This window comes from Seriola aureovittata, chromosome 2, assembly GCF_021018895.1.
Source record: "Seriola aureovittata isolate HTS-2021-v1 ecotype China chromosome 2, ASM2101889v1, whole genome shotgun sequence".
Taxonomy (NCBI): Eukaryota; Metazoa; Chordata; class Actinopteri; order Carangiformes; family Carangidae; genus Seriola; species Seriola aureovittata.
In genome coordinates, this window is record NC_079365.1 from 694,886 (window position 1) to 715,990 (window position 21,105).

Consider the following 21,105-nt stretch of genomic DNA (forward strand, 5'->3'; position numbering starts at 1 on the left):
TAACCCTTTCAACAGTGCTGAACATTACAGACACAGAGATGGACCAGCTGGCCAACTTTCTTGGACAGGATATAAGAATCCATTGAGAATTCTATTGACTCCCTGAGAAGACCCTTCAACTTGCCAAGATCAGCAAAGTTCTAATGGCACTCAAGCAAAGAAGAATAGCTGAGTTTCATGGCAAGAACTTGGATGAAATTGGGATAGATCCAGATGGTGTGTTGTCTTTTTGACTTTGTTTGTTTGTTTGTCTCTATGTATTTACTATCTATTCATTTGAATTTGATCACATTTGTAAGCTGTACTTTGTATGACAGAAAAAAGTTATGGACAGTGATGAGGAAGACGGGAGCATACAGGAGGAAAACTGTTCATCTACTGTTGATGGTATGTATTGTCACTAAGTAACTGTCGAAATACTGCAGGTTCACCTCTATACTAATAGACTGAATTATTTGCTCCAAATGCATATACGAGTTTCTCTTTGGTTAGTTAGTTATTCAGTTAATTAGCTAACGAATGTAAACTGTATTTCTCACAGACTCTAATGAAAGTGTATTTTCATAGAATGTTCCTATCATTTAGGGAATATATGGACTTACTGATTGGGACTTGAAAGCTACAATAATGTATGAAATCAAACATAATTCACGGTGTATGTAGTGGAGATAATACAGTTTTTTCTGAATGCTTAAGCGCTAATCATGTTCTTGTAGCACAATTTCTAAAACTATTAATACATATAGCAAAACCACTCACTGAGTTAGCCAAACTAAAAGCACAAATACTGCTTTGCACTCAGTTTGTAATTTTGTAACACACACTTTGCAAAACTGTAGGCACAATTCACTGCACAGCACTCTTTTTGCAGAACTTTAAACACAACTCGCTGCTTACACTCAATTGCCAAATTTCCAAAACACTCCTAGCAAAATTATACACATGTATGGCTATTATTTACACTATTTTGCCAACTGTCTGGCACACTTTCACATGTGAAAACAATTTTAGAGAATTAGTTCACTTTGCAATCAGCCTAAGCACTATAAATAAGCCACAGGTAAGCTGTCTGTGTGGAGTACAATGGAAGGAGCAAGAAGAGTAAGAATCAGAGGAGGCCGAGGAAGAGGACGTGGAGGTGAAGGAGTTGGAGGAAGAGGACGTGGAGGTGAAGAAGCGAGAGGGTTAGAGGAAGTTAGAGGAAGAGGACAAGGAGGAGCAAGAGGAGGACGAGGAGGGGGAAGAGGAAGGGTAAGAAGAAGAAATAGAATAACTGATGACATCAGAGCAACAATAGTGGACCATGTCATAAACCATGGAATGACCCTGAGGGAAGCTGGCCAACGGGTTCAGCCTAATTTGAGCCGCTACACTGTAGCGAGCATCATTAGGACATTTCGAAATGAAAATCGGTAAGTACAGTCACATTGCACTAAGATTTGTAGCACTGCCCTACTCTAATGAGAAACACAACAATACCATACATGCAAAAATTCTGAAATTGTTACTTTACAGAATTGCTAGACGTCCAGATGTTGGGGGCAGAGGAAGAATGTTCACTCCAGAGCAAGAGCCCCATATAGTGAATATGGTGATTGCCAATAACGCAATAACACTACGCGAAATACAGCAGCGTATAATTGATAATGACACCATCTTCCAAAATATACGCAGTGTGAGCATGTCAGTACTAAGTCGTGTACTTGCCCGCAACAGAATAAGGATGAAACAAATTTACAGAGTTCCTTTCGAAAGAAATAGTGAACGTGTGAAGCAACTGCGATATGAGTATGTGCAGGTAAGCTATAGTGTCATTGGTTCTGAATTTCGAAGTGCATAGGCTACTGTAGTGCTGTGTATGGGCCTGATGTGTTGCATTTGTTTTGTCTTGTCCAGAGAGTAATGGAGCTGGAGGCAGATGCCATGGGACACGAGCTGCTCTTTGTCGATGAGGCAGGTTTTAACCTCAGTAAAACAAGGAGGCGTGGCAGGAACATTATTGGACACCGTGCAATAATCAATGTCCCAGGACAACGTGGTGGTAACATCACCATGTGTGCAGCTATCAGCCAAAATGGTGTTGTTCACCATCATGCAACCATTGGCCCATATAACTCTGCACACATGATTGCATTCCTGGACACCTTACACGACATTCTCACTGTTCAGAGACCAGAGCAGACCCGATATGTTATCATATGGGACAATGTTAGTTTCCATAGGGCTGCTTTGGTCCGCAACTGGTTTACCGATCACCCACTCTTCATGGCACTCAACCTCCCCCCATACTCTCCATTCTTAAATCCGATTGAAGAGTTCTTTTCTGCCTGGCGCTGGAAAGTCCACGACCGCCATCCCCATCAACACGCAGCCCTTTTACAGGCAATGGAGGAGGCATGTGGAGATATTGAGCAGGCATCATGTCAGGCCTGGATACGGCATGCAAGGAGGTATTTTCCCCGGTGCCTTGGACTGGAGGACATCGCATGCGATGTAGATGAGATTTTGTGGCCGGACCCAGAGAGACGGCATGATGTAGGCTGATTGTCTTTTTTTTGTGAATTTATTATTTTGTGTTCTGTTCTGTGTCTTTGTTTTGACGAGTGTGAATAAACACCAATACTTGAAGTTTGGATCCCTGTGTGTTTACAGAACTATGACAAAAGTATGACCTCAAACTGACCTAGCCTACCTTGTGCACAGAGAAAGCAAAAGCCAGATGTGTTTTGTATTCATACCATCAGTGTGTAGTTGGCACATTATGTGCTTAGTAAATGATGGCATGTGTTTACTGTTTGATACGAAAACACCATTTTTACTAAGGTGTGAAGAGTTAATCAAGCTGTGTTCGCTTTTGCAAGAGAACTATAACGTTTTGATAATTTGGTGAAAGGTTTTCTCATTTGTGTGTAGAGTTTAGCAAAAATAGCCAATGTTGCAAAAAATGTGCTTAAGCATTCAGAAAAAACTGTAACAGTTGGTTCAGTCTGGGCACTAGCTCACTGTAAGTCAATAGGTTCACACTGGTGAGTTGGCCAGAACACCACTTAAGGGGACATTTTTTTTTGACATGGGGTTGTGTGGGGTAGTCATGAATAGTCAGTACATTTCCCACAGTAGAATTTTACAGCATGGTCTCGGTTAGGAAAGCTGACTCGGAGCAACAAATGGAGCGCATTGTATAATGCTGCTTTCTGATTTACTCAGCTGACCTGCAGCTGCAGCATAATACAATGTGCTCTATATGTTGCACTTGTGCGTAGGAATACGGAAGTTCAGCGGTTGATAAGTGTATTGCCAAAGGAAAGTGCTGTTTTCATAGGAAGATAAACCATTTACATGAATCTGCATTTAAACAGATATTGGACTATTTCGGTGGGCGTTTTTAAGTGTCTAAAACACGTTTTTTTGTGGCCCCATGCACAGCCACATATCGCTCTGCCACCCTGACGGGTAACATTCAAAGTCGGTCTGCTTCTTGTCAAGTAAAAACACTGTGTAGCCTGTTTAGGTAAAATAACGAATATTGTCATTAATATCAGTATCAGACGTCAATAGAAAATCTGCATAAATAATTCTTAATTCATCAGTTAACTAATATAGTTTAAATATACTTGCAGTGAAGAACACAATTCTACATTAAGAGTTAATAGGGTTAGGATTATGAAAATCTTGAAATTTGATTATTTTCCATAGAACCATCAGCAGAGGAGTCACTTCCTCCTACTGAGAGGAATGAAATGCCCCCGCCACCATCCAAGAGACACAAACCACCATTATCAGATGATAAGATACTTTCAGGAGTCAGTGTTTTAAGGCCTTCCTCTAACGGTGAGCTTTTTACACATTTATCTTTTGCATGTCAGTAATGATTTTGCCTGCTCTTTTTTGGAGATGTACTTTCAGTGTACAAGTTAAACCAAAAATGGTCAACTGTAAATTGTTGTAGCATTAACAACAGTCCCATGGGAACATAAATAGAAAGTCTGGAAATTCGGGACACCTTGGAAAATATAATTTTGCAATAATTTTGTCTCTATTAATTTTTGTGTTTTTCCTCTTAAAGCCATCAGTTACCCTTCTCCTTTATCTAAATTAGCAGCTATCAGAAAATTGCCGTGAGCTCTCACAAACTAATTCTGTGGACACAGTAAGATAGCCAGATGGATTTATCCAGTGGATCCAAAATGTTGGTAAGAACTTGAAATATAAATACTGAACTTAAGATTGGAATTCCAGCACACACTCTTCCTTACACTTTCAATTACAAATTTTTATTTTTCTCCACTTTAAGGTAAAGCTACCCAGAAGAAGAAAACACCCTGGCAGCAGACAGAGGGGCAGGTGGTGGAAAGGCACATGAATCGATTCATCAGATCTTGTATTGTACCAGCAAAGAGTGACTGTGAGAAGTGTTTAAGGGCCTAACCAGATGCTCTTAAGAACCGGGACTGGCAAAACCTGAAATTCTACATTTATAACCGCATTACAGCCTACAAAGGAAATTGCAGTGTAAATAATGTGAAAATTACCAACTCTCTGGTATGGCAGTTTTTGTTTACATTCGCATCTCAGCAAAACACACTGCATAGACCTAAAGGTCCACTGAACATGTTAAACTCATTTCCTCCGTTTTAAAAAGCATTTGAGCATCTTGCATTATTGTTTTGCTCTGTGGTGCCAATAATAGCCAAAAAAAACAGTTATTTGAAAGAGAGCATATGTGAAAGTTGTGTTTCAATTTTTGCTATATAAGAAATCCCCTTATAAAGCTCAGGTAACATGACTCAGATTATTGTAGGGTTCATTTGACTTCATTTGTTGAGTTCTTTTGTACAGCTGAACTCATTAAAAATTGATATCTGTTTCAGTTTAATGCCTTGAATTTCAATTAGTAGTTAGTAGTAGTTTCATTATAGTAGCATTAAATGTCAGGTGATTGAGAAGTAGTTACCTGAAGCTGGATGCCGGATGTGGGTATGATATGGGTTGGAAAATATCCAGACATAAATTCTTTTTCAAATAAATAGAGATAGTCTTTCACTGTTTCATCTATTAATATTCGCTTCCATAATACAATATCAGATGACTACATGCCCAGCACCAGATGTTCTATGCAAGAGTGATACTAGCACCATTTCAAAGCCTCACGCTGCATCTCTATATTATCTATGAGTAAGTAAGCTAAGATAAATTTCCAAATTTTGACTGACATTTATATACTAGTACTGTTTCTTTTAATTCTACTTCATTGCAGATTCAATCATTCTTTAAACAAAGCCAATAATCTGAGGATATGTTTGATATAGATGCATGTCATATGTAATTAGCAATATGCTTATTGTTAGTCCCCACTAATCACAAGAGACTTTGTGTGAAATAGGCAAATTATATGTTAATGAGGTCCCCATCAGCCATGTCCAATAGATATTTCTTAAGTCCCCATTTAGCATGGTCCAGTCATTACTTCATCAGTTCAGATGTTTGAAGTCGTGGATAAGCTAACAAAACTATTGTGAATATACCAGATTTTTGTCATGCTTCTGTAACCTTTAGAAAGGGTGGTCCCCACAGGTGATGATCAGACAGTTAGTCCCCATCCAACCAGTGTGTGTGTGTGTGTGTGTGTGTGTGTGTGTGTGTGTGTGCTGGCGAAGGAAGAGGTGGATGGGGTGAAGCAGTGTTGGGAGGGCAGTCACATGATTCAGACATGGACTTGTGACAAAGGGAGCTCCCATCCTGCGAAAAGTGTTCAGAAATGTTTGACATACTGTAAGTTGTTATTTATATTGATTATTCACATTTATTTGACCTTAATCGTTTAATGTTTTCACTTCTTCCATTATTACTTTTGTAAAGCATTATATAAATATATATATGTTATATAATATATAACTTTAAGAAAAGTGTTTTATAAATAAAGTTTATTATTATTGTTATTATTAGTATATGGACAGATGAACACATATGAAATGCATCTATAACTGTCTTTTATAGTTTGGATTCCACAAGACAACAACTCTGTTTAGGTGCTGATAAAATAACGCTAAAATAAAATCATGGCCGAAGGTGAGGTAATGGACCGGGAAACTTATAGGCCAGGCATATAATCATCTGACTCATTATAATTTTATAAAAATATTAGCAACAACTGCAGTCACCCTGGTTCACACACACTCCAGTTCTCATCTCATGTTTCACATCTTATGGGTCTCATCTTATGGTTCACTCTTCTGGCTTTCATCTTCTGGCTCTCATCTCATGGTTCTCATCTCTTGGTTCTAATATTATGGTTCTCTGGGTCATCTGCAAGAATCACATCAAGATCCACATCAAGGTTAAACCATTCCACCTTTGACCTAAAGGGGAACTCAGGTCCATTTATCCATCTCCTGCCTTTCAGGAAATCCTCAGCTCTCATTCCTCTCGATGCTTCATCTGCCGGATTCTCCTTAGAATCCACATATCTCCACTGATCAACATCTGCTGCTTCTCTGATGACAGAGGTTCTGTTTGCCACAAAAGTATGGAATTGCTTGGTTTCATGACAGATATGTCATCACCTTAAGTTGTAGCTCCTTCTGAAGCATTTTATGAACTCGAACAGCAAGAACTGCAGCTGTGAGTTCCAGTCGAGGAATTGTAGTCTGCTTAAGTGGAGAAACTCTTGCCTTCCCCATGAGAAATGCAACATGTACTTTATGATCTTTTTCCAGTCTCATGTAAGACACAGTTCCACATCCAACTTGACTAACCCTAACCCTGGCATTGGAAAAGTGGTGAAGCATGTGCTGTAACAGGGTCTCCAAAGTCTCTGGGTTTAATATAGCGATCCACTTTGACCTCAGCCACCTTTTGGGGGTCCTCCAGCCAATCGGATCACTGCTTAGAGAAGAAATGGGGAATAGCTTCATCCCACCCCAAGTTTCTCCTACAAAGCTACTGCAGCAACAGCTTGGCTGGCATACAGATTGGGGCTAGAAATCCCAAAGGGTCATAAAGTGAGCTGCCTCTTGTGGTCTGTGGCTGCCTCTTCTGGTCTGTGGCTGTTCTCATGCTGAGATCCTGAACTTGAATTTGTTGGTTTCAAAGCACTACTGTAGTCCTAGTGCTCGTTCCATTGGAAGTTGATCTGTATCCAAATCCAGTTCCATCATTTCCTTTGCTCTGCTGTCCTCAGCAATTGACAGCAGCACTGTGCAGCTATTGCTGATCCCCTTTGAAAGATTCAGGCCTCCTTTATGACAGAGAGTAGTCAAATCCTTGATCATTTGCATTGCTTCCTCCTTTGAAGCCATGGATTTCAGGGAGCCATCCACATAAAAGTTACGTTTGATTTTATTGACCACTTCAAGAGGGAAATGTTGGGCATTGTCATCTGCAGTTCTCCTCAAAGCATAATTTGCACAACTTGGCGATGATACAGCTTCAAAAATATGTACTTTCTTACGATATTCCAGTTGAGACTGTACAGTGTCACCATCAGGGCACCAGAGGAAGTGAAGAAAATTGATGTGCTTATCTGAGACATGAACTTGATGAAACGTGGATTGGATGTCAGCCATTTCTGCAACAGGCTCTTGCCTAAATTGAACGAGGACTCCTTTGAGAGAGTTGGTAAGATCATGGCCCTGCAAGAGCTGTCGGTTCATTGATGTCCCTTTATACGTTGATCCACAGTCGAAAGCAACTCTCAGTTTGCCTTTTCTGGGATGATAAACCTCATGATGAGGGATATACCACACTTTTCAATCACTTTTTTTTGTTGATCAGCAGGAACCATCTCAGCATATCCCTGAGTTATCATGTAATTTAGAAATGTGATGTATTCCTCCTTAAATGGGCCATTCTTGTCAAATTTTCTTTTCAGGCTCTGGAGGTTCTGGAGGCGCTGTTCTGCGACACAGCGATTGTTTGGCAAGATGAGATTTTCCTGTCCGAAAGGTAAGTCAATACTGTGTGGTCTCCAGTTAATACTGTTGTGCTGCTCACAACATCCATGAACTTGATATTTTCTCTGGACATTTCAATCTGCTCCTCTGATGATCTCTCATTAAAGTCATGGTTAAACTGTTTAACCAGCATTTCTTGAAGGTGTTAAATAGAGATTCGGTTGGCTGTTACAGCAGGGCAGCCACTCTTAGTCCTATTACCTCCGCCACGAAGTGGACGATTAATGACCCAACCAACTCTGGTTCTGACTACACAGGGTCCTTCATCCTGGCTGTTTATCAGCTCCTAAGGCTCCATTACTTTTGGAGCATCAGTTTCATTGGGTAAATCAACACCCGCATCAATGTTGTGGAGCTTAACATCCTTCAGATATGACCATTGATCAACATCTTTTTGTCATGGGACATCAATTGTCAAGACAGGCATGATCTTTTGCGTTAAAACATCAGGTAACTCAATAAAATCATTCAAGTCTATACCAAATACTTCAAGACCTGACAGAATATGAGCATTTACAATCTTCTTTTGACCCATTGTTCTCAACAGAATACTTGTTCTTTTAGCCTTCAAGTTCAATTTTCTTTCTGGTTCTCTGTACAGAATGTGGCTGAACTCCTGGATCCAAAAAAGCATATGTTTGTGCGACAAGAGTGGCGGTCATAGCGTGAGTTTTGTTGCCGAACAACGCCACCTGGGGAATTGCACCCCAGGAAATAACAATATTTATAAACAAAAACTAAAAGCTACGCAAGTTCGCAATCACCACGGGGCAAAGACGATGTTCATAATACAAATTTTATTCACAGTGATTACTAAAAGAATGTTCCATAGATGCTGTCTAAAGCACATAATGTTAGACACGGGGCCATAGGAGAAGGGGGAATGGACAGTGCTGGGTTACCTTGGCGGCCCGAAACCAATGAGGGAGGGGGGAAACTAAAACACCCGTGACACTGCACACACACAAACTGAAAACATGAAGAACCGCCACCAGGGATTGGGTCGCCGCCAGGAGCCCACAGCACCTGTCCACAGGGAGAGAAAGAACAATAAAATGGCCACGCTTTACCACTACACACACACACAAAACAATAGTAAGTAATAAAGTAAATAACAAAATAATCTAACTTCTCAAATATAATATAACAGCAATTAACAATCTACGAAAGAAATCAAACTCAATAAAACGGTACTCAATTGAATAATCATCTTAACAAAACAGAAGAATTAAATCTCAAATAGAACACAAACAACAATACAAAAGAAATCAAATTAAATTAAATCAATGTTCAAAATAACTAAATACTTGTATAAACCAATAAACAAAAACAGCGGCAAAGACTGCTACAACAGCCGCATCGACAAAGCGGTAAGTAGACAGCGGAACCAAATATTCATAAAATCAAACAAACAATAAAACAAATAGTAAAACCATGTAGTCCAAATAGAGCCAAAACAGCAACGCCGTCCAGCGAGCCGTGGCGTTGAATCAGTTTCCAAATCGACCTCACCGGTGCAGCGTCACAGCAGGCCAAGCAGCGGAGTTACTCCCCGACTTCTGCCTGATCCAAACTGTGGCACAAATTAATAATTAGCCAGGGGCAAACAAGAAGGAAGGAGGAGGACAGACAACGCCAACTCACCATGAGGATGCACAAACCCACGCAAGGGGCTTCCAGCGGGGCAGCCCGGTCCCCACGGCGACAGTAATCCGACACCTGCAGCAGAGAATGGACTGTCACTGCTGCGCAATATGGCACGCTAAGCAGGAGGGAGAACGGCGGTGTGCATACCTGTACACTACAGAACGAGCGTGCGCCACGATGGCCAACACGCCAAACAGAGCTCCAGTTCGCGCACAGCCACAGCACAATGGCTCCTCCACACCTGCACCGGTCACACCAAACCACACCACGACAGTGGACGAATGGCCCCGGAAGAGAAGAGAGAGGGGGAGGCGGATGGAACCAGACCCTTATATAAAAGGTGTGGCACCGCCCAGCAATCAGTGGGATAAAAACTACAGCGCTGCACCAGGAGGGACAAGGAACAGCGCACCTGCTACATTTGCATAGTTTTGTTACTCCTCTTGTTCTTGAATTTGATTGCAACAATAGAAAAGATGGAATCATATTCACAACCGGCCCCAATATGGCCAGAAGTCTGAGACATTGCAGTTGAAACACTTGGAGGGCTTACAGACTGTTGGGCTTGTTCTGTGGACGTGCCTCTATCCTGCCCTTCTATATGAAGGACTCCCAGGTGCTTTTGGTGATACACATTGCAATCCAAACGACTCCTGCAGTCTTTGCTTGTGTGGCCTACTCTCAGGCAACCAAAACAAATTCCTTTTTCCTTGATGAAATTAATCTTGTCCCAGTGTACTTTCACTTTAAACTGTGAGCATTTATCCAGTGATTGACTGCTTTGTAGTGTAGACCGAACTACTAAAGATGGCGCCGGTGTACATGGCTGACCGTCTGCTGATGTCACTTTGTTTGGTGTGTTTGTTATTTCTGATCCTCGGCATTACACAAATTAAGTCTCTGCTGGTGTATGATCGCCAATCGCTCCTGGACATTCGATCAAATCTCAAGGAGTTAGGTTCATTTGATTAGGGTGGACAGAAAACGTTGCCCCCGTTCCTGTCGGGAATCTCGACTCACCTTTACCGGACCGTGAGTCCAGCCCCCCGGCGGAAGCGCCTCCGACGCCGCGGTAAGCGCGGTGGTCGGCTGGTGAAACTAAAGATCTACCTGGCACAATCGTCGTCCTTTTCCAGGAAAGGATGTGGATTATCCTTTCCTTTCACTGTGCACCGTCGTTTCCTGGATCCTATCGACGCCTGCCTGCTACCTGTCGCCGGCTCTGGTGAGCGTTCCCGGCCCTGCTCTCCCCGGTTCTCTCGGCGCTGGGTGAATGTCCTGAGCCTGAAGACGCTGCTCCGGGCTCCCCGATCCGCCGACCCACAGGACCCGGCTCCCTACAGGATTGGCCTGGTTAACGCCAGATCACTGGCAAACAGAACTTTCATTCTGAGGGATTTCTTCAGCTCCCACGACTTGGACTTCCTCTGTGTGACAGAGACCTGGATCCGTGCTGGTGAGTGCAGTGCCCTGGTCGAGCTTTTACCGCCAGGCTGCTCTTATTTTAACTCCCTGCGGACATCGGGCCGTGGCGGGGGAACGGCGACTGTTTACAGAAACAACTTTAAATGTAAGCAGTGTGCTGTGCCATCCTCATTCTCCAGCTTCGAGGTGACTTTATTTGAGGTGGGTCGCTCTGATCCGGTGCTGTGCGCTGTCATCTACAGACCCCCCAAATACAATAAGGACTTTGTCAATGACTTTTCGGATTTTCTCGCCGGAGTGATGCCACGTTACGATCGCGTTCTCCTTGTTGGAGATTTTAACATACATGTGTGTTGTCCTGATAAGCCGTTGGTAAAGGACTTTTTAAGCCTCATTGACTCTTTTAACTTGTTGCAGTGTGTGTCTGGTCCCACACATGAACATGGTCATACATTAGATCTTGTTCTCTCCCACGGACTGTCTGTGTCTAACCTGGAGATTTGTGACAATTTATTCTCTGATCACATGCCTGTTCTGCTTGAAGTTGTCTTGTCCTGTACTGTTGTTAAACCGCGCACTCTTGCTCAGCGCCGTCTGCCTTTTAACCATTCGACTGCCGGTCAGTTCACTGTTTCATTCAACCAGCTCTGTGTTCCCTCTGACTCAGCGTCTGCTGACACGGAGGAGCTCAGTTCCTGGTTTCACTCCTCCTGTCAATCCATACTGGACTCTGTGGCTCCATTAAAGTCCATGCAGCCTAAAGTGAAACCAGAGGCCTGGTTCAGTGACAGAACTCGTGCAGCAAGACGGGAATGCCGCAAAGCCCAGCGCAGATGGAAGAAAAACAAGCTACAGGGTTCATTCCAAATCCTAGAAGATTGTTTGCAACATTACCAGAACACTGTTAAAGAGGCAAAAAGAGAATACTTGTCACATATTATTGCCACAATTCCTGTTTGTTATTTAAAACTATTGACTCTGTCCTAAATGCCCCTCAGTCTGTCTGAGTGGAAGCGTCCCCTGAGCTGTGCAATAATTTCCTGCAATTTTTCAATGACAAAGTTGCTACCACAAGGGCTCTCATCCCAACTCCTGCCTCTGACCCCTCTTGTCCAGTCCCTTGTCAAGCTGTGTTTGATAGGTTTGATCCTGTGACTTTGTCACTTTTAGAAGATGTGGTTGGCCACACTAAGCCATCAGGTTCCCCTTGTGAGCTGTCCCTCCTCACTTCTTTAAGGAGATTTTCCCTAGCATAGGAAAATCAGTTCTTGCCATTATTAACAGCACCCCTTCTTAACCCTTTAACAACCCCACCAAGAAAAAAGCAATGAAAAAAATTTTTTTGCATTTCTTATTTCTTTGGGTGACTAATAACCACAATCAATGATTTTTTTTTCCACAGGCCCTGTGGTTTTTAAAATATTGATCTCTACCAAATGGTCGCGATGTCACTTGATGGTTTAAGTTCAGAATTTCATACAAATACCAAAAATAGTAGAAAAAGTCAAATAAAATACTAATTTATACAGAAATACACAACAAGAAATATCCATGACATGGAATACACTTAGTTCTGGTGCAGTGGTATGCAACAAAACAGTGCAAAACATAGGAAACATTTGCATTTCATACTTCAACTGCACAAACGTTTTTTGGGACACAAGATCCACATTTCTGGTGGATTGATTGAACTAGTGTTGCTGGTTTCCATTTAATCTTGAAAAAACATTGCAAACATATGCCAAACATATTAAAACATTACATTTCTGACCTTCTCACCTCAACACACCTCATCTGTGTGACTGTGCAACAGCACAAATGCTTGTTGAGCATTACATCCACTTTACCTCTGGTGATATGCTACAAAGCATTCCTGGTGTGGTTTTTGGTTCAGTAGGCCACAGTCCCTCTCGTAGACCAGCCAGGAATTTGCAATGCACATGTCAAGGATGTATCCAAACAGGGGAATGTACCATCTCCTTGACTTGGCTGGGGTCTTGTACAAGTGTACCAGCATGTCGGAAAGATCAATTCCTCCCATGTGCTCATTATAAGCAGGGATGAGTGATGGACATGGGATATTGATCTTTGCCCTGGAATCTTTGCTCCACCGTTTGACACTTGAAAAAGGCATGATCCCACAGGCATTGCTCAGAAGGTTGACACATTTATTGTCAAACCATTTTACAGCAATCACCCCTTCAGCAGACCTGTAATCATAGGCTCCACGTCCCCTCTTCATCAGGTCTTTGTCCGCCACCAAGGGAGCTCCACCAGTCCGGTTTGGTCGTACAGTGCCGATGCACTTGACACTCAGGGAGGTGTGCAAGTGTTGGATCAAGTTGAAACTTGTGAAGAAGTTGTCACAAAATACAACAGACAACTGAGGCTGTTTTATGGTTTTACACAGCGTTGTCACCACTTTGGCTCCTAGAGGTAGCGTCTGCTCCTGTTCACTAAGGGCAACATTGAAGAACGTGGACACCCCTTGATACAGCAGCATGTCGTGGATAATGCCAGATGAACTTGCTCAACAGAATGACTTAAAGCCCCACTTGTCTGGCTTGTTGGCGATATATTGGCAGCGTGCCAGCCCTCGTGCCTTTATATGCTAACATGACCTCATCCACACTGTGCTTGTAAGTGGATGGTATCTGTTTAATATTTACACCAATGGATGAACAGAAGTCTTTATTTTATCACAAATAGTCTATTTTAATTACATTATCTTAGTTTCACTACACTTACCATAAAGCGACAAATCAACCATTTGGTTGAGCATATTTTAAAAAAATTATTAGATATTTAATTTCAGTGTTTTTGTGGTTTCAAGCAACATAATTCTGTTCAGTAAGGCCTGTAACACATGTCAAAAAAGTATTCCTACCTTTCATAGTTTCACCAAAAACAACCAAAATGTCTTAATTGATTTTCTTCTTTCTCACTTCTTGTTTGGAGGGAAGTTTTAGCGGCATGCTATAGGCAGACACAGTGACATCTGGTGGACTTTTTTTAGTATAACATACCTTTACCAAGTGGTAGAGATGGCTCAAAATCAGCTTGAGTTAAGTGAGGTACTCCTCTCATTGAAATATAGTGAGTAACTAGGCTTCAGCACCTTGTTGGAATTTCTGGTAGTGCTCTGGAATGGTTTAGGTCCTATCTGGCAGACAGAACCATGTCCGTAAGCCTTGCTGGATGTGAGTCCGGCCCCGCCCCTCTGTATTATGGGGTTCCACAAGGCTCAATCCTAGGGCCGTTGCTGTTCTCCCTATACCTGCTTCCTCTGGGTTCTATTCTCAGAAAGCATCGAATCGCCTTCCAGTGTTATGCTGATGACAGCCAAATATATGTGCCACTGAAAAAGAAAGATGCCTTCTCTCTGATTCCACTTCTAGCATTTCTTGATGACATTAAAGCCTGGATGGCTTTAAACTTTTTGAATTTCAATGAGAAAAAAACAGAAGTGATGGTGCTTGGTCCCAATAGTTCAAGTGATCCCCCTCCTGTTGATTTGGGCCCTCTGGCATCGTATGTGAAGCCAACAGTTTCTAACTTGGGTTTTAAAATGGACAGTAACTTTAAACTAGACCAACAGATTACCGCTGTTAAGTCCAGCTTTTTCCACCTTAGGCAGCTGGCAAAAGTGAAGCCAATTCTTGCACGAGAGCACTTTGAGACAGTAATCCATGCCTTCATCACATCACGGCTGGATTACTGTAACGCACTTTATTATGGAGTCAGTCAGTCCTCACTTGCACGTCTCCAGTTGGTCCAAAACGCGGCCGCTCGTCTTTTAACTGGAACACGTAAGAGGGAGCACATCCCCCCCATTCTGGCCTCCCTCCACTGGTTGCCTTTTAGAGTTCATTTTAAGATTCTTTTATTTGTTTTTAAATCCCTAAATGGTCTGGCCCCACCCTACCTCTCTGAGCTGCTTCACCCCTACACTCCTGCCCGGTGCCTCAGGTCAGCTGATCAGCTGCTCCTGGAGGTACCGAGGTATAAGCGGAGGCTCAGATGAGACAGAGCTTTTTCTGTTGCTGCTCCCACTTTGTTGAACGACTTACCTCTCCACATTAGACAAGCTCCCTCACTGTCCATTTTTAAAACCCGTCTAAAAACCTACTTTTATACCTTGGCTTTTGATCCAGCATGAGACGGCATTTGTTGTATTGCTTTTATTGTTTTTTATTTGCTATTTTATCATTGTTTTTATGTTTTTATGTTTTTATGTTATTATGTACAGCACTTTGTATCAGCTTTGGCTGTATTTAAAGTGCTCTATAAATAAAGTTGAGTTGAGTTGAGTTGAGTAGACAGTTGTGAACAGAGGAAGACTTGGTCTTGTTGACTGTATATTGAGTTACTGCAGTGACATTGGTGGCAAAACTGCTTCAATTTTTCCTTTGCTTTAAGCGACTAGCATTGGAAGCATTACAGCTGGTGGGTTGTGAGTCCTGAATGGTGCCAAAAAGTGGATGTGAGGCAATTTTGACTTGCTTTTCATGAAGGCAACAAGATCCGTAAACAGTGGTTGACCACTTCGCTCTTGCAGATGACAAGCAACATTTCTCAATTTTTCCTTTAATTTGTAAGGAAGTTTCAAGATGATGCTCATCATGTTAGATGGTAAGTCCAGTTCCTTCATGTGCATCATTTGCTCTGTTAAATTTGAGCATCCTCGAAGAAACAGGGATAATGATTGTAGTGCTTTAATATCCTCACTTTTAACAGGCGTCCAGCTGAGAATCTTTTCCATATAAGCAGATGGAATTGGAAAAGTGCTCTGCTACAAGACTTTTGGCTCTCTGGTGACCCTGCTCTGAAGGGAAGTGTAGACAACTGTGCACTAAGTCTCTTGGCTGCCCCCTGGTGTATTGTTCAAGGAAGTGCAAACAGTCACTCCAATTAGTTGTCTTCTCCTCTACTCCATTTTCAAAAGCTCTGATGAAAGACCTGTATTGAAGAGGGTCTCCATCAAACAGGTATATTTCTTGATGGAAGGACAGAGCACAGATTTTGCTGGACCAGCAGAGCAGTGATGTCATTTTGTCTTTGCATAATGTTTACAATGTCATTCTGATACTTATCAGTCAGAACTTGAGTTTGAGGTTGCACATTTCCTGTTTGATTTTCATTAACAGTTTGCATAGCTTGAGTTGGAGCATCAACCTTTAATAGCATCTCATATATTTGTGTTTCTGGCCTTTGTTTGGGACCTAACAGCTTGTGGTTGAGGTATATGCCACCTGAAAGTTTTGAGCCACACTGTGATGAATTGATTTCCAAGACATGAAGCTTTGCATTTGTCACTGCCAATTCTGTTTCAAGGTCTAGTTGTCCTTTGCTCTCGTAAGCTTTTCCTCTTGAGCGTCTATTAAATGTCTCCTTTTTAACACAGCAACACGCTCCATAAGAGTTTCCTTTTTAGGCCTCAGCTTTAATGCATGCATATGATGTTGAGGAAATCCGGGATAGCTGGGAGTGTGTCTTTACAGAGTTTACTTTTACACTTGACATGTTAGAGGTGCTATCATCAGGGTTTATTTCATCTGCAACACTTTGGTTGTCGGGAGAATCTAGATTTTGGCCGCACATACAGTCCCCTCCAAAGTATTGGAACAGCAAGGCAAATTCCCTTGTTTTTGTTGTTCACTGAAGACATTTGGGTTTAAGATCAAAAGATGAGTATGAGACAAGAGTTCAGAATGTCAGCTTTTATTTCCTGGTATTTACATTTAGATGTGTTAAACAACTTAGGATATATCACCGTTTGTATTACACCACAGCATTTTTAGGTGAGCAAAAGTAAAGAAACAAATAATCTTAAAGTAAATAACATTTAATATTTGGTGGCATAACCCTTGCTTGCAATAACTGCCTCAAGCCTGCGACCCATCGACATCACCAAACTGTTGCATTCTTGATTTGTGATGCTATTCCAGGCTTTTACCGCAGCTTCTTTCAGTTCTTGTTTGTTTTGGGGGGGGGGGGGTTTTCTCCCTTCAGTCTCCTCTTCCGGAGGTGAAATCCATGCTCTATTGGGTTAAGGTCAGGTGATTGACTTGGCCAGTCTTAAACCTTTCACTTTTTTCCCCTGATGAAGTCCTTTGTTTTGTTGGCAGTGTGCTTTGGGTCATTGTCCTGCTGCATGATAAAATTCCTCCCGATTAGTTTGGATGCATTTCTCCGTAAATTGGCAGACAAAATGTTTCTGTAAACTTCGGAATTCATTCTGCTGCTACCATCATCAGTTACATCATCAATAAATATTAATGAGCCTGTTCCAGAAGCGGCCATGCACGCCTAAGCCATGACATTACCTCCACCATGCTTCACAGATGACCTTGTGTGCTTCAGATCATAAGCAGTTCCTTTCTTTCTCCACACTTTGGCCTTTCAATCACTTTGGTAGAGATTAATCTTGGTCTCATCAGTCCATAAGATCGTGTTCCAGAACTTTTGCGGCTCATCTCTGTACTTCTTTGCAAATTTCAATCTGGCCTTCTGATTCTTACTGCTGATGAGTGGTTTGCATCTTGTGGTATGGCCTCTATACTTCTGCTCACGGAGTCTTCTTCGAACAGTGGATTGTGATACCTTCACCCCTGCACTGTGGAGGTCGTTGGTGATGTTACTTACTGATGTTTTGGGGTTTTTCTTCACAGCTCTCACAATATTTCTGTCATCAACTACTGTTGTTTTCCTTGGCGGACCTGTTCGACGTCTGTTGCTCAGTACACCAGTAGTTTCTTTCTTTTTCAGGACATTCCAAATTGTTGTGCTTGCTATGCCCAATGTTTGTCCAATGGCTCTGATTGATTTTCCTTCTTTTCTCAGCTTCAAAATGGCTTGCTTTTCTCCCATAGACAACTCTCTGGTCTTCATGTTGGTTTATCCTCTTTATCCTAACAAGAAAGGCAGTCTTTATAGGTTTAAACCCAGGCCAAAAAGTAGGCTAGTAATGCAGAACTATTTAATGTTTGAACAATCAACCTTAAAGGCAACACCTGGTCAACAAGAAACACCTGTCAGTCACATGTTCCAATAGTTTTGCTCACTTGAAAAATGGGTGGGCTCGGACAAAGGGTGGTATGTCCTGAGTTGTTTAACACATCTAGATGTAAATACCAGGAAATAAAAGCTGACATTCTGAACTCTTGTCTCATACTCATCTTTTGATCTTAAACCCAAATGTCTTCAGTGAACAACAAAAACAAGGGAATTTGCCTTGCTGTTCCAATACTTTTGGAGGGGACTGTATGGATGAACCATTTCAGACAGCCAGTATTTTATCTTTTCACTGAAATCACAGTACATTGTCATTTTCTCCTCAAAGTATTTACCTTGCCTTGTAACTTCATCTTCTGGTAAAGGTCTGTTTATGAAAAATTCATGCATGTCATTTGCGTCTTGGTAACACTTGATGAACTTGGCAAACTCAGAATTCACTGCATTGATATTTTCATTTGATGCCATTAACGCATGGAGGTTTTCCATACACCTCTTGGCTTGTTTACATTTTGTACTCCTTTTTTCCTGGCACATTTTCATGTAGAAGCCCAAACCTTTAGAAGTGAATTTAATGCTTCTTTTTGCTAACGGCATTTCAAAATTGACATTGTTAGCATTTCCTATAAACTGCTTGTTGCATACCAATCAAAATCCACAGTCGGACAATAATGCAGGTATAAGGAAGCAAAAAACAACAGATGTGATTACTAGCTGCACAGATCCACTTCAACACACAGAGACACACACTGAAGTCGGGTTTTGTTATGAATGAAAGCCGCCAGCAGTGGTGAATAGAAGTAGCAATTTGACGCTGTCCAACTTGTCAAACTTCATGAAACTTGTACATTAGTACTGACTTTTAAACTCCACTCGCTTTGCTGTTTTTCCAATACAGCTTTTGCAGTCGTATCACATACCAGTTTCCTGTGAGAGGGTTGAGCGTTTTGTTGATCCAGGCCAGGAGCATTTTCCCACTTTTGCTGATTCCAAAGGGTGATAAATAAAACAATCCGTGCTGATCATTCATCCAAATTCCACGAGGATCCAACTTGTCCAGTGATGAGGGATCTGTCATTTGAGTCCAAGGGTTGGTTTTTTACTTTATGTAGTGAAGCAAACAAAGAACAAAGAGATCCTGTTTCCTGCATGCCTCTCTTGCTCTGGTAAAAAACCATAGGCCCACCCAGGTGCATTCTGGTTCTATGCCTGCCTTACTACCTATATAACCTCAGCCCACAGTGTTACCCAATTCATAAGCAAAACAAAAACAAACAAAATACTAGTTACACAAAAAAGCTAAATATGCTGGAAATAACTAAACTAAACAAACGACTGGCTAAAGAAAATACTATCAAAAATCTAATCTAAATAAAGCAACCATCTAGAATAATCAGTCAAACAATACTAATAATTAATAAAACAACAATTAATATTTCCTACAGAGAATGTTAGATTCACTTTGTAAATTTAATTTAGATTCTTTGTTCTTCTCCCTGTTGGATTCACTGAATGTTTTGGTCTGATATCATTAGGATTTAAACTGTCACAGGGAAACTCACAGTAACGTCATAAACACAACATGACTGTTTTTAGATTTAAAAGTTACACAGGGGAGACTGGGGGTAGTTGTGACCGTATCACTTTCACTAATTAGGGATGACATTAGAATCAAGTGATCAATTTCATGCATGACCACTTCCTTCCTGAGCTTTTAGGTGAAGTTGCAGGGCTGAGGTTTTACAACCAAACACTGATTTTCAGGTAACAAAGTAATTCTATATTTTCAAGTCTATATTTTCATTTGTACTGATACTGGTGAAGTTAGAATGTGTCTTAGGTAAAATGTGAGGCAATTCATCTATGCTGATTTCAAACCAGCATGCTGCGACAGCTACAGTAGGTAAGCAATAGCTGACAGGGGTGGGGATGGTTCTAACACCTCCTTCAAAACAGTGTTACCACTAATAAAAACTAAATACATCTCTATATCCAACTCCTTTTTTCAGCATGCCAAGACAGTGGCTGGGAAAGAACTGATAGTAGATAAATAAAGTTTAAAAGTATCAGCAGCAGCTCAATGTTGTAAAAGTCAGTGGTTTTGTTCTTGGTGAAGTTTTGGCACAAGTGCAATAAACTTACTTAGACACAAGTTGGAAACTTTGATATTTGTAGTGGACAAATAAGGAGACTTTGTCACTTTTTGATTTATAGGTGCTGAGACAATAAGTGTTACAACCATCCCTGGTCTTCCCTACTCTCATTTCTCCATCATGAATGTATCTGTTTATGGAAAGCCACAACATAATGAATAAACAATATTGTTATATATGTTATATTTAAAAGCTAAAACAGCCACATGTCGGCAATAAGTACACACAGGAAAGAAGTGAGTCAAGTCTGCAGACTGGAGAGTACAGACCTTAATGTCCAACTGAAATTAAAATGTATGAATCAGTTTATACAGACTGGTTACAGATTAAATAGGACCTATTATGATTGACATTTTCAGTGTTACTCATTTCATTCTTGTCTATTAAAATAGATTTAAATGCTTCAATGTTCTGAAAAGACGATGACGAATATGATGCCGGTAAATCTGAAAGAATTAAACTTTAGTGCTCATAGTTACTGAAAAATGAACTCAGCAGTTAAACTGTGGATAATTTATCTGAGCTGAAAGAGGTACAGCATGTCAACACTGACAAACGTTTAAGCATTTATATCTTTGCTTTGCTGCTTCTTACTAACATGATCAGGTCGCGGTTACACGGTCAACATCCACAATAACAATGCAGACTGACAGGCTTACGGTTTATGAAGCAGTCCTCCTTGAAGTGCGGGCTCACACTGTAATGTTTGGAGCAATGGAGAACCATGGAAAAATAAAGCAGATTTATATATAAACACTAATTATCAAAAATAAATGTTAAGAGATTTGTTTATATTTAGTGTCTGACTGATGACTTCCATACAGTAACGTGACTGATGTGTGTTTTTTGTATCGTTTCAGTGTTATCTGACACACAGAGAAGTCTCACACACTGACCATCTCCACTAACAGGTC

At 41.2% G+C, this 21,105-nt stretch overlaps 1 protein-coding gene across 1 annotated transcript; it reads left to right on the top strand.

The window, feature by feature from the left end:
• The first annotated feature begins 550 nt into the window (after positions 1-550).
• LOC130185437 (uncharacterized) lies at positions 551-2,604 on the top strand. The gene is made up of 2 exons (XM_056401910.1): positions 551-1,798; positions 1,897-2,604. Exons 1-2 carry the CDS (start codon positions 1,403-1,405, stop codon positions 2,542-2,544), a joined length of 1,044 nt encoding a protein of 347 aa, XP_056257885.1. The 5' UTR covers positions 551-1,402; the 3' UTR covers positions 2,545-2,604.
• The last annotated feature ends 18,501 nt before the right edge of the window (positions 2,605-21,105 follow it).